The sequence below is a fragment of the Melopsittacus undulatus genome, chromosome 1 (assembly GCF_012275295.1).
Source record: "Melopsittacus undulatus isolate bMelUnd1 chromosome 1, bMelUnd1.mat.Z, whole genome shotgun sequence".
Classification (NCBI taxonomy): Eukaryota; Metazoa; Chordata; class Aves; order Psittaciformes; family Psittaculidae; genus Melopsittacus; species Melopsittacus undulatus.
The window spans coordinates 121384814-121399865 of record NC_047527.1 but is presented as its reverse complement, the minus strand read 5'-3'; the positions used below and the strand labels follow the sequence as shown (position 1 = coordinate 121399865).

At 36.5% G+C, this 15052-nt stretch overlaps 1 protein-coding gene across 1 annotated transcript in view; it reads right to left on the bottom strand.

The window, feature by feature from the left end:
• The window catches only part of AKAP9 (A-kinase anchoring protein 9), a 109828-nt gene that overhangs the window by 78891 nt on the left and 15885 nt on the right, over positions 1-15052 (bottom strand). The window contains exon 2 of the mRNA XM_031052527.2: positions 6526-6780. Within this exon, the coding sequence (XP_030908387.2) occupies positions 6526-6780 (255 nt within the window). The remainder of the gene's footprint in view (positions 1-6525; positions 6781-15052) is intronic.

Here is a 15052-nt window from a genome sequence, read left to right as displayed (position 1 = left end):
TTCCCATGGAAGCTGAAGTATTGTTCATGAGTATTGCTCATTTAAGAATGAGTATTTGTTTTAAAATTCTAGTCAATATCAGAAGTGTTGCATGTATGAAAATGACATCCTATATATGATTATGTTCTTAAACCAGCAAAGATTCAAATCTTGTGATCTAATGAATTAGAGCAATTAAAGGTACAAAGCCTTAACAAACTAAGCATAAATATTCTATGGAAGATGCTTGAACTAAATACAGAGTATCCTGACGAACTACATAAAATATATCAGGTTTTTGAGTCAAAATCTTAGTGGGAAAATATGCAAAATATTAGAATTATCTATGTAAGGTGCACTATCAGGAAATAAGTAAGTATGCTTTTGAACTCCAGAAGTGTAATTTTGAGTTAAAACTACTTTAACAGAAATTAAGTGTGCATAATAGGGCTTTTTCAAAATTCATTTAACACATTAGCCAGCCTCACACTGAATCAGTCTCCATTTTACACTGAATTCTGTCAAGGTTATTTTCAGAGGAACATAGTTATTTTGCATCAGTAGATATAAGCAAAATTTGGAACTGTGAACTGTGTTTTGTATTTTGCTTTTTTAAAGAAATCTGCCATACAGACCTACTGGTGATCTGCTTTTTTTATAATCCCGTCATCATTGATTCTACATATTCTGAATCTAATATATAGCCCCACAATGTAATTAACTTTTTTTAAAAAGAAAAAGAAAGCATATTATGTAAAGAGTGCACAAAACTAACAAAATATCAGCATGGAGGCTACAATTCATACAGTGCATATGACTAAATATTAAAAAGGTCCACCCTTAAATGAGACACAAACCTACAGGCCGATAAAAATGTTTCTGCTATGGAATGCACAACTAAAAAACATTTGTTATACATAAACATATTTTTATTCAGATTCTGTATACTTATATGTATATTTGTGTATATATGCATACAGACACACCCAAATTAAACATATTTTTTTTACTTATATCCTTGGTCTAGGACAAAGTCCTTTGGAAAGAATAAAATCAGGAAACCCACATCATTATTTTATAAGACAGATAAAAAGATGTATGGCCGTATCATCCTAGATTTTTTCATAGTTTGCTCCAATTCAGAAGACTTCACAAAGAAAGATTAGAAGTATTCCTACAGAAGCTCAGAAGAATTCCTATACATTTATGTATTTAATTAGATACAATGGTTTGAAGTTTTTTATATACTCCATGAAGTACAGGCACTTCTCCAAACATGCAAAAAAAGCTAAGTAATCTGATGTCTTACATAGATCTTCCTTGTAATGTTTTTGAATTTTATAAGAAACATGATAAATTAATGCTTTCTACAAGCTTTAATTCTAATGCATTCTAATGTTTTCTACTAGATAAAAGAATGTATCTAGTATTTATCTAAACCTGCTAGGCTTATTCCAGGATAAACTAAACCTAGTAGATAACAATAGTAAAAGACAAAGAACTTGTAGATTGAAGCTCAGGTTATAGCAAGAAAATATGAATTCTCTAAGAAAGGTGATAACTGAAAAGAATTCTTTTTTTAATGGTAGTTTTGCCACATGTAAGATTTTTTTAGAAAATTACTATATTGGTGGTGCTTTCTGAATACCAAAGTAAAAAAACCCACTCAAATAATTTTTAAAAAATTATCAAAAACTGTAGTGCTCCATCAGTTTAGGTGTGCAATATCTGTTAGCAGCATAAATAATCTTTTTAAAATATCTCCTTCAACCCTTCATCTAGATAGTCGTCTGGCTGTAAAGACCTAGTATCTTAGCCAAGGGATTTATTGAAGGTAAGTAGAGAAAGATGGCTGAATAAACTCAAGTTAAATGGCTCTGTCTTCTGTGCTATGGGATTCATCCATACCCTACTAAAAATCCCTTTAAAAGACTTAAATCCTATGAGCTCACATATTAGATTCCAACAATGTCCTGGTTTCAGCTGTAACAGGTTGCTTTTTTTCTCCTCCCTAGTAGGTGGTGCAGTGCTGTTTTGGCTTCAGTCTGAGAACAATGCTGATAACACACTGGTGTTTTGGTTGTTGTTAAGTAGTGCTTACTCTGATCAAAGACTTTTCAGTCTCCCATGCTCTGCCAGTGAGAAGGGGCATGAGAAGCAGGGAGGGAGCAGAAACAGGACACCTGACCCAAACTAGCCAAAGGGGTATTCCGTAAGACAGCAATGCCCAGTATATAAACTGGGGGAAGTCATGTGGAAGGGACTGATCCCTGCTCGGGTTAGGTTTGGTATAATTTGGTAGGTGGTGAACAACTGTATAATGCATCACTTGTGTTTATTGTTTTCTTTTCATTTTCCCCTTCTAGTTTCATATTCTCTCCCATTCTTATTTCCCTTATTTTTATTATTGGTGGTAGTAGTAGCAGTTTTGTATTGTACCGTAGTTACTTGACTGTTCTTATCTCAACCCATGGTAGTTGCATTCTTTCGATTCTCCTCCCCATCCCTCCAGAAGCAGGGGGGAAAAAGGGGGAAAGTGAGTGAGCTGCATGGTTCTGATTTACCAGCTGGGCTTAAAACACAACCGTCCTTTACGGCGCCCAAAGTTGGGCACAAAGGGTCGAGATAACGACAGATCTGACCAGAGTGTGTCTAATTGTATTTGTGATAAGCATTTATTGTTTAGAATTAATAGTCACTTGTCACAATGCTGACTTATTTGCTTTCAGAGACGTTGCACCTGGTCTCAGAGTTTCTTTATGTCACACCTTACCTGCAGCCAATATTTGCTGTTTTAGTTTATCAGCTTTGGGGCCTGGGCTAAGGTTCTCATTTCAATAGACAGATAGAGATAGCCTATTTTAAGTCAGATGCCTGGGATACACCCATAGATCCAGATGAAGTAGAATGTACACCATCCATGCAGTGAAAATCTACTTATTTTTTCAAATCCTCTCTTACTGTACAGCCCAGAATATCTTTTCTCTAGTCAAAGCCTTTGATTGCTTTTTGCTATCATAGGAATGCCTTACCCACATTCACCACCTACATCTTTTCTCACTGAGGCATCCTCTCGGTTTCACCATACTGTTTATGTTTCCATATTTCTGTCACTTTTCTTCCATAGTTCTCAAGAATCCCACCCAGTGTCTCATTCTTACTCTGCTTCTGTTCCTTGCCTGATAAATCTCAAGTACTAGCAACTGAAGTTAAAGTTTATAACTTCATGTCCATGTTTGCAACATCTACTTGTGTAAACAGTTCAGCTATTCTAAAACTATTACCAAACAGCTTTGTCCTGTGAAAAACAGAAGACGAGTTACTAATCCAACCATAGTCAATTAACAGGTATTCTTCATCACAGAACTCTGAACTTTTCTTTTCTAAGAAGCTTTGTATAATAGCTTTTACTACCCAGGTGACTCAAGGACAATTTTACTGTGCCAGAAGTTAATTTCTTATGCTTTCCTGGCATTAGTATATTCTTGCAAAGCAGTCTGCTGCAACACATCACTTCAAGACTTTCCAGAGAAGGTGATCTCAGCAATTATTTACCCTTGAAGTGATTTTTTCTTTCTTCCATTTTTAGTTGCAGGATGTCACAAAAAGAAGCAATCCTGAACCAAAGAGTTTCATTGATCCAATTAATTTCCTGTGCTATCTCTTCTGGTTTATTTTTACTTCCATGTGGAAAAAGACACTATGGATGTCAAGATCAAAAGATACCAGGGTGCAACAGAACAAAGAGAAAAAAAAAGGCAACTAGAAACTCAACATATTATCTTCATGAGACCAAGATGAAAAGCATTTAACATAAATTAAGACTCAGAAAGTTTAACCAGGAAATACTGCTGGGAGATAAACTTCTATCCACAAAGCTACCATAAAAGAACCTAGTCAAGATTTTTAGATACCTGGGCAATATAGTCATATATTCTGAGTCTATTTTGTGGTACAGAAAGAACAATTCAAAACATGAATTCCAGTAAAGGATTAAGTAAAGTGGACTCATACTAGAAAAACCACAGGGAGATAAACTCATACCCACAAAACTACCACAAAAGAGCCCTGACAGGGTTTTAGATAGTTAGGCAAGAGAGGGTCCCATGTTCCAAGTCTATTTTGTGGTACAGAAGGAACAGTTCTAAACATGGATTCCAGTAAAAGACAAAATAAGTAACTGGAATCAAAATTTATCTAGGAAATACTCCTGCATAATGCCTTCGGTAATTTTGCCTTACTCTCCTGACACAGCAACCTATGAAGATTTAATGCTGGGTGAAAAAGCAAACAGCTCAAAGAGGCTGTCTAATTCTCCATTGCAGAGATTAGCCTGAAACTGCCTATTACACTGGCTGCCATTTCAACTAAGTATGCTCTAATCCAATTACTGTAATACAGGCTCTCTGTCCAAGTCATTGCACTTCTAAGACTAAAACCAGTAAGTTATGAGTTTCACTGAAATTCTCAGAATTTTTCCTCTTCTGTTAATATTGCACAGATGGAGACTTCGGCAATCATCTTCCAACTCCAAAATACCCATTACTTGTTTAACACCAAGAAGCAGGCTGCATACAACATGTAACAAAGGAAAATGCTTTCCCAATTGGGAGCAGCTTTTTTTGGTGGAAGTGAATATTCTTTCAGAAGTCACTAAGACATGAGTAATTCAGGAGAGTCAAATTACAAATACATACTCATCACCATCACTACACAAACAAAATCCCAACAAACCAAAAATCCCCAAATGCACCTCTACATTTATTTACTTAAACATAGGATGACAGAAAACTCATACCCAGTCTTCAGAATACATCTATGTGTGCAATCTTTAGCAATTGCAGTACAGATACTTTTCCCATTTGTAAAATCAGTCTCATACTGTTAGCCCTCAGAGATCAACATAGGCTACTAGGACTAACCTGATTTAATTAGACCTGCTTTGAGCATGGGATTGGACTAGATGACCTTGGAAGTCCCTTGCAACCTAAATTATTCTCAGATTTTGTACTTTACCCTCTTTCTCCAGTTGTACTAGAGGTATTTATCCTGACAGAGCAAATACATCAGCAGTCATCTGTAACATGCAATAATGATGTACTTCAAAATATATTTGGTTAAGAAAGTTTCTTCATACAGTTATATTTATTTAGACTATAATGTTAAAAAAACCTCTTAAGCCATTCCCTCTAAACAGCTCTCTGCCCTTGCAGTCCTCTCTCCTTAGTTGTAGATAACCTGCTGCATTTCACGAAGTACACCTTTCTATTTTCCTAAAAAGCAAAAAATGACTCATCTCCACCCATGAAAACTGTCATTCTGGTATTAAACATTCATTAAAAAAAAATTACCTCCTTTAGGAAAAGTTGAGTTGAACGACAGTTTTGCTGAGTTAAAAAACAGTTTTGAAGCCCTAATATGACAATTCGAAGTATGAAAAGCTGCATATTAAAGGCATGTATCCCTAAAGTTCAGAATACCGAGTGTATCGATATACTGCAGGCTTAACATTGTAAAACAAACGGATCAATGACTTTGCAAGTTTTTATTCACTTGTATGACTTAGTCTGCTCCTCCACTAGGATAACCTTTTTTCCTGCATAAATGCAAGAATTTTTTTAAAAGTGTAATTTTTCTATTACTTCTCAGCTACTGGAAATGAGGTAATGGAGACAAAATAGTTACAAATTGTCTATCCTAGGCACAGGACAAAATGCAGAGCATTCTACATATCTCAGAGAAGACTAAATTCACCTGCACAGAGCTGGGAATCTGCATCAAGCTGATTTTTCAGAACACCATTCACATCCTTTTAGAAGCACTGCTTTTGCAAATGGAATAAGCTATTCTGTAAATACATCAGCATCTCCTATCCCTCATACCTGGAACAACGTATTACATTACATGAATTCATGTTCCCTCAGAACTGAACAGGAATGCCAGCGTATATCACACAGGGCATCTTGTAACCTTCTCGGAGCACGTACTTTCAGCCACTAGTAGTCAGGATTGTATTTCATTAAGTAGTAAAAGTAGAGTATCTGTTTATCAGTCTTTTAAGCCATACAATTCTAAGCAGTGTTTTCTAAATTTATTCCTTCTCCTCATTAATCAGAAAGGCTCAAATTACATTATGAACACATGAAAGATGGTTAGTTTTGCATTTTGCTATAACTATAGCTGCAGTGATCAAAAATCCACTGCAATTTGTAACCATTTAATAAAACACAATGCATAAAAGCAAGTAATAAAATAAAACCATTTTTCACCTATTTAGAACATATAGCAGTACCAACAAACCTTCCATAATCTACAGTACACTGACTACCACAGAAAACACAAGGAGGCTGGTAAAAAGTGCCTTCTCTAAGGAGGACATACTACGGACAGGAAGAAGAGGCAACGAAATGAAATAATGTCCAAAATATCATGTAATTCCTTTATTCCCACTCTCAAAGTTAATGGACTATTTTGTCCCCCCAAAAGTAACTTTAATTTACAGTTTTGTTTTGTTAAAGTTTTGTTTACAGCCTGAAACTAACTTACCTCAATGGTGTAAGTCTGGCTGTGTTTGGTAAGCTCTCCACTATGCAAAGTCCTGATAATAGCAAAGTCAGCAGTAGCACCTGCTCCCCTTCGGCTGCTGCAAGTGGATGCTTCACCACCTCGAGATCGCTCAGTATCAATCCCATCTTGTACTGATTCTTCATCTTTGATGTTTGCTGTTTTCTTCTTCTTTTTCTGCTTCTTTGATCCATTCTGACCATCAGTTTGGGCCTTTCGCTGCCTAAATTGGGCAAGCTGTATAAAAGACAAAATCTTGTTAAAGGAGAAAGTTTTCCTGTTTATTACTAATGACATCCTCAGTAAAGGCTTACCAGCTATTCTACATAAACCTTCAAACCAATCACTACTGAAACAAGTTGGAAGTTAATGCGGCATATCTGAGACACATTCACGTTTCATGTTTATATAGTTTGCTTTAAAAGAAAAGTTGAATATAAATTAACAACATATTAATGAATTCCCTTTCAGTTTCATACTAGCAAGTTACTGTTCCACAAACTGATACCTAGAAATCAAACTATCCAAAGGTAAACCTACAAATGTCATTATAAAGGATAAATGCAATAAAACAACCTCTGAGTTTCAATTTTCATAGTAATAAATACCTCAAAAATCAATTTACAGAAATTACTTTTAAATTTTTTATGTCAGAGACAGATAAAGCAAACCTTTCTTTCAGCAATTATCATACAAAGCTTTTTTTAAAAGTTTATGTTAGAACTCAAAAAACAGATCAAGTTCCAGAAAACATCATAAAGAAATAGTGAAATGCATAATGAGGAAAAAGTCTAGAAACAAGCAGTGAGTAAATTACAAGATACACTACCTTGTAGCAAAACATGCTGATGAACAAAAAGTCACAGGTGAGCCAGGCACACAACTGAAAAACCAATTAGTATGTAAGCTATTCAAATACAGTAAGACACTGCCTTTTGAAGGGCTTACCACTTTTAATCACTTTATAGTGGTTTACACAGGAAAATCCATTTAAAACACTTTTTTCTTAATAAGAATAGAATTTCTGTTCAAACAAGAAAAACAGGCAGAGCAGGTTTTACCAATTAAACTGAATTAAATTAAAACTGAAAACTAAACAGATGCTACCAATAAAATCTGGTATCAAAAATCATTATTTTCCAATTGAAGAGTCCAACATTAATTAAGTGCTACAATATGTTTTAGAAACATAGCTCCAAAGTAAATAATGAAGACCCTAAAGCTTTAAATACTTTTTACATCAACTAGTACCAAATATCATGATTTTTTAATAAATCTGCTGCAATTTTAAGAGAAAGCTATAGAAAAAAGGCAGCACATTCGCTCAGGATATTCACCAATCGAGAAAGCCAGGCTTCCATCCAACCTCTTCAGCAACACCCAAACCAAGCAGGACACACAGATTCCCTTTTCCAGTCACTGTTCATCTGCAGTGCAAGCTGTCACTTGAAGTGGTCTCTAGATCTCATCTGGCCCCAAGATAGCTGAGACACCCCTGTCTAAATAAACACATCACTGACGGATTGGTTCTGACTTCTGGCTAGTTTATGCTTTTATTCCTTTATCTGTATTTCTCCATGGCTTTCTTCAGCCTCCTTTCCATTCTCAAGACGACTGAGAGCTTGGCATATGGCTCCTAGTCTGTTTACAGGAGGAAGACCTGAAGATTTGCTGAGCCAAATAAACCCACCTACACAGTCAATACCTACTTCCTTCCTACTGCATCTTCATGAAGTATTTCTTTTTAATTTTTAAATAGGTAACTTTCATTATTTCACAAAAAAAAATCTATTAAATCCACAAATTCTGAACAGGGCAAGAAAGGATAGTCTCCTCCTGACTTCAAAGTTTAAGGAAAAAAAACCCCACAAACAACAAACTATAGGTTTAGCATCTCAAAATTGGAAAGGGTGAAGGTCCCAGTTGCCTCCCCACAACATTACTACATTTTCCAAGAACTGTAAATTTACCTCAACAAACTATTTGCAATTTAGCCAAAGAGAAGCAGAATTTGTCCAAATGCCACAATGACAGAAAGCAGACAACCTGACTGTGTAACTACCGGAGATTTTGCCTTTTTCTAGTTTTAAATAATGAAAGACATGTAGTGCCACTGGTTAAGAACTTCCTTCCCCAACTTGATTGAAACCTTGTGTAATGAAAGTTAGATTTTTCTTAAAGCACCTTTACAGTTTTGATTTGCCTACAAAATTAGATGTGTAGCACAAGGATAAGTGAATTACTCCATGCCTCTCCTCAAGAATTTTGCATATTTTAGCTGAAGTATCAGGTTATGCCAGATTTCTCTCCTTTCCAAATTAAGTTGTCATCTTTCACTTCTTCAGAATTAGCAGACTATAGTCTACCATGGCAGTTATAAGCGGACCTTATTTTTTCTTATTTTCCTGCTTAAACATTGATGAAGATGGGCACATATGAAAACTAACTGCATGCGCAAATCAAACTATTATTTTTTGTGTTACACAAGTCCTCAACTGATTATTTCTGTACCAGCATCTAGTATTTTGGAAATAACTACACTAGCAGTGATTAGTGGTGGATGTATGCACAAATCATATCACTGAACATTCACATACACACAGAACTGTCCAGCTACTAATGCACTGTAGGCTTCAAACTGTAATCAAATTTTAAAAAGCAACAACAAGCAAACAATAAAACGGAAGTGAGAAAAGCAGCATAACAAAAAGCTACTGCTGACCAGATACACTCTGTGATGCTCACATCAAGACAGGGGAGTCTCAGCATTCTAATTCCTTCAGAAAATGGAACTCAGGAACTAGAGTTGAGGAAGATCTATCCAAATTTCAATAACAAGCAGGAAAAAGTCCAACAGTAGTCATGGCAACTATGGAAAACAAATTTTCTAAAATTAAAACTTAAAGAGAAAAATACTTTCAGATTTTGTATTTCAGAAAAATAGTTTTCCAGTCTGTACAAAGTGTGTAACAAATACAAGCTAATATAACTATACATTCTTTCACCCTGTCTTCCAGGCACATTGGCTTGATAATGCCTAAACTTAGTCTGCGGAGAACTTAACACTGCTTCTGTCAGCTCTGAACCTGCAGTTTTGAAACTATCAACGTCATCTCTCTGTTGAGTTAAAAAATTGCAAGCAAGAGCAAAAGATAAGCACAGGAGATACTAATGGAGGAAAAAGAATCCAAAACCAGAAGCTGAAGGACACTCAGAACAGACTCTCCACACTGATCTGTCTCCAAGAAGCAATAAAGAATGAGCCCTTTAGCCTGGGAAAGCATGAGGAACTTAGCCATGATGCAACTTTACCATAGGCTTAAGCACATCTGAAAACCGATCTAGAGGCAAGCCCTTCTATATGTTGCCTCTTATAAACAGGAAAACACTGACTGAAATTCACAAGACTACAACAGAGCAGCATGCAGAAAAATAATGGGTATACTTTTCAAAATCATTTCCCACAGTAAAATAACAATTGACTAGAATGTAGATATTCAGGACATTTATTTATGTAGTTGTAATTATAACCTCCTTCTACGTATGAATCCCAAACCAACATACTAGCTCCAATCCACATCACAAACTACACCAAAATTAAGACACCTGGTTCATCATCACTTAGCTTTTAAATGCTGATGCCCTCCAATTGTCAGAAAAGCAGGAGAATCAACTGCTAGTAGGAATTAAATACTCTTGAGGCAGAAGGGAACTAACTTACAGAGTGGTGAGGATTACCTGGGTAAACCGTGCCAACTGTGATAGTTAATGCGCTGCTATAATTGCAACAGCAGCAGTATTCATTCAGCTATCTTCAGCACGTTCTGACCCTTGGCAATTATGCCAGCCATCTAGATGGCTGGGATATGCTGTGCATTGATTAATTTCAAATATGGTCTGACTGAACTATTTCTAAAGTATAAATTAAAGTGTGCGTTAAAATAAAATTTGGCTCCAAAAGACCGCAAAACTTAATCGCCACTTAAGCATGTAAAAAAATATATATAAAACATCTGAACAAAAGCCACAACATTTTATCAATGCCCATACAGCAGCACAAAAAATACTGAAGAAATCCATGAAAACTAAGTTACATTTATAAAGCATCAATAGCTACATTTTTACTTCACAAACACATTAAGCTCCATTTAAAACTGGATGCTACCTTATGATTGCTCATTATTCCTTATTACTATTCACAGACAATGTCTGGACAATCTCATTTTCAGACGTAAAATTCAGATAGTTAACAAGAACTGAAATTGCTCAGCGCCTCTGAAGAAGGTTGCTATGAAAAAAGGTAATATTTGTTGTACTTAGTGTTTAAAAAAAAACTTCTAATTGTCAAGACAACAAGTTTATAGGTAGCACATCCTGTTGCTGTATAGATGCACTTCATGTATCTTTACATAAATATTACTGGCTTCAAATTTTAACTTAGTAACACCAGATGCTTACATCTCATAATCAGTCCTCCACAGGCACCTGTCACAGAAAGAGCAGGGTCTGTTAATCTCTCACAGTTCCTTGTTAAATCCAAAATCTCTATTTCTTTTTTTAACTAATATTCAAAGAAGCAGCATAGCAGGATGAGCTGTGAACTTACAGACTGACAACAAACAGAAACTACAGAGAAGCTGCTACAAGCAAATAATTACTGTTTTCCATTTCTCCACTGCTCAATAAAAGCATGAATGGAGATCGACCTCATAGTCTTGCATTTCTCTTTCAAAAGACATTCCAGATACTGCTTAAACTTCAGCTGAACGTGTCCTACTCACAGAAGAGGTCTTGCTCTTTGTTAAAAGCTCTCAAACAGTCTGACACTCAGTGAGAAATGTTCTGTGCTGGACCAGTTCTGTGGTCTTTATTTAGATCACTGTCATGGTTTAAGCCCAGCTGGCAACCCAGAACCATGCAGCCGCTCATTCGCTCTCTCCCACCCCTTCCTTCCCAAGCTCCCAGAGGGATGGGGAGGAGAATCGAAAGAATGTAACTCCCACTGGCTGAGATAAGAACAGTTCAGTAACTGAGGTATAAAACAAAATCATTGCATCAGCAGTGTGCAACTTCACTCAGTCAATATCAGAAGACAAGGACTCCTGAATTTTCTTGTCTCTAGTTCAGAGTGGTGGTTAATAGTTCAAAATCAAACTGGCAGTCCTATAGTATTCAGTATCTTTATAGATAATCTGAATGATGAAACTGAATGCACCTTAACCAAGTTCACAGATAACATTAAATTGGAGGAAAGCCAGATACACTACAAGGAAGAATCACCATACAGAGAAACACCAACATGTTGAAAGACTAAGCCAACAAGAACTGTGTAAGATTTAACAAAGATAAACCTCAAGTCCTACACCTGGGATGGAATTATCCCATACAGCAGTAACAGCTGGGGACTGACTGCCCTGGTTTGTAGCTCTGCTGAAGAGGACTGACAGTGCTGCTGGAGAGCAAACTAACCATGAGTGAGCAGCACGCCCTGGCAGCAATGAAGATAAACTGAGAGAAACCTCTCTGAAATGACTCTCAATACCTACCACAGCACATGACCAAGTTTTGAATCCAACTGTCTATACACCAGTTTTTCAATTAATTACTTACTGTATGACAGAAACAACCCTACATGTTTTGCAAGATCCTGTTTTGTAAAACATAATTTGATAGCAGTAATACCATTTGTTTTTGAGAATCTGGTCTCACAATAAAGTTGAAAAAGGCTCAGTAAGCCTAACAAACAACTCCTAGATTCAGTGCCTCACTGTAAATGTTGCATTTAACAGCAAAAAGCATCCCTTAAACTTTCACTCTAGGTGACCGAAATTCTCAAAAGAAATATCTGCAACTAAACACATAAAGAGTAGGCAAAAGTGAAATGCCAGATGTTCTTTGAGACTTGACACCAAAACAACAGCCACAAATTTGTCTGAGAAAGGGGCATTTGGCCTATAGACTGAATACTAAGAAGTTTGCTCTAAGTTGCATCTGAATGCATAACATGAATTTTGGCAAACTGTATTGTTCAAGTGATAACTACAATATATACCAAAACCAGACAGTCTCCGGCTGCAAGTGAAGATGACGTTCATGCATCACGAAGCTTGCAGAAGATCATAAAGAGTCTTGTGACAGAAAGGCTCAGGCTTTTCCAGTTATAATGCTCCTAATCCTTATGACTGAATGATAATAAGGTGTTATTTTTGAATTATTACTAAGAGTGAAAATGAAACCAAAATATTCAGTCTAGGCCAGACTATTAACACCTTTAAAGGTGAAGGATTAAATTAAAATTCACCTGCCCTACTAATGATAGGTAACTACTCCCTTTGACCACAGGTAAGCAATTATTGCTACAAAGGCTTTCAGCGATACACAAAGGACAAAAAGCAGGGCCCTGGAGAGCGATTTGTTTTGATCATGTGTAAAGTACAGATAAGTCCCATGAAGTTTTGACTTGGGTGTCTTGCAAGCCAACAGGAACAAACTAAAAAGGACAACCTGAATTTTAAATTTTGACATCATTTAGAAGCTGGAGATCGGATGCAGTTTATGTCTCAGGTTATCTATTTCATCTTTCCCTGGATAACTAAAAAAACCCCAAAAATCCTGCCATAATTTGTCTCACACCTGTGACCTGTTTTTAGGATTCCAATACACAGGAACATTTTAATGTTCCATGGTAGCAGATAAGATGCCCTGAAAAGGGATAAGTAAGAGAGTCTGAGAGACAGCAACAATGAGATTTAGGCAGTAAAGCTTCGCCTAGGCTGTTAAACTCATTCGTTGTTAGGCCACCAAGTTTTGTAAAAGCTTGACAGTCTTCCTCCTAGAGAGGTGTCAAACAGGTTAACTGGTAACTCTACCAGACAAGAAAGTGGCTGTCACTTTTTGTCACATTCTCAGAAGATCTAAGCACTGTGGGTTGTGTTGCAAAGCGCTAACTCCTGAAGTGTAGACAAATTTAGAGTGCCACCTGGTCTTCTAGGGTCCTAATACCTCTACTAACAGGATGACTTCAAAACCAGAGGATAAATAGACATCTTACTGCTGAAGTCTATGATTCTGTTATTCTATTCTGCTAATCAAGAAATTGGACAGTATCAGAAGTCTTTCCAAATTCTCAGATAAAAAAACTACAGAAAGGTAATACAGCAAGCAACTTGCAAATATGTTCAACAAACTATGCCACACATCTGAAAATCCAAACTGTAAGTACAGAATTAACATCCTCCAAGTTTCAATCTACTTAACTGTTGAGGCAAATGGAGCTTTAGTTTATTTGTTCTACTCAACAGATGCTGAATTTACCAAGTGTGAAACACCAGGTTGAAAGAACAATAATTACCCAGGGATGTGGTATTTCTAATCTACTAATTTTTATGTTGCACTCACAGTCAAATTTTCCCAAATAACATCAGTAAGACCTTAGAACATCTCCCCTTATGGAGACACTCAAAGAGTTTCACAGGAAGCCAATAAGGCTATGAAAATTTCCAGAAGAAATGATATAGTCTTTAACCAAATACAAGGGTTTTCAGCTCCAGACAGCCATTCTTTTGCAGTACTCTGAAGAAAACCAATGGCATCACCACAATTTACATTTATAGCTGAAGTGCCATAAAGACCACACAGGACAGTGAGAGGAATAGCACACCAGTTAATTCTTTTTAGCAGCCTGTATCAAGTTGGAGTACTGTTGGCAGTGCTAATAACCAAGGACACTGAACTTGAATGAACCTCTCCAGATGGCACTGTGAACTGGAAAGCCTCAGAATTAGTGTAGTTCTCATCTGGTCTGCTCTTCCATGTCCCAAGAATTTAAATAGGAACAGACCTAGGGACAGCTAAGTTCATTACAGCTGGGTTATTTTCTGGAAAAGGAATGGAAGTTAAGTGTACAAAAATAGTCTTAAGTCAGGTTACAATGACAGACACAAGTACATCAAATGCATTTCAATGCCAGACTGCTTCATGAATGCAGTACCTCAAACTAACTGCTAAAAAAAAAATACTCAACTAGTCTCTTAACTAACCTATTTCTACATACATGATTTATATATTGCTCCTATCTACTTTTAAACTTGATCCTCATACTGAGTGAAAAAAGCATCCAACTTGCACTGGTACTGTATTGCCCCCCAGTGAAGACAAAAATCAGTGGATTGGTCCAAGCTGTCAGTAACAAAAATGAGAGGGCAACAGAAAGCTTGTTGCATGGTGTTGTGCAAAAAAAAAAAAACACAGATCATCCATGCTTGAAGCCTGAAATATCTTTGTCCTTCAAGGCCAAGGAAGCCGACATGTAAGAGAACCTCTTTTACTCTGCGTTAAGTGAGGGAGATAACCAGTCAGGTGCTGTCTCAAAAGACACAGTCTATCCTTTGCTTTTGCCCAGAGTTTCAAAGGCTTGGTAATAATGGGAAGGCAAAAGAGTTACACACTGACAAAAATGCACTCATGTTTCACTAGGTTTATGTGTAACAACAACTTTAATTAAAAACTG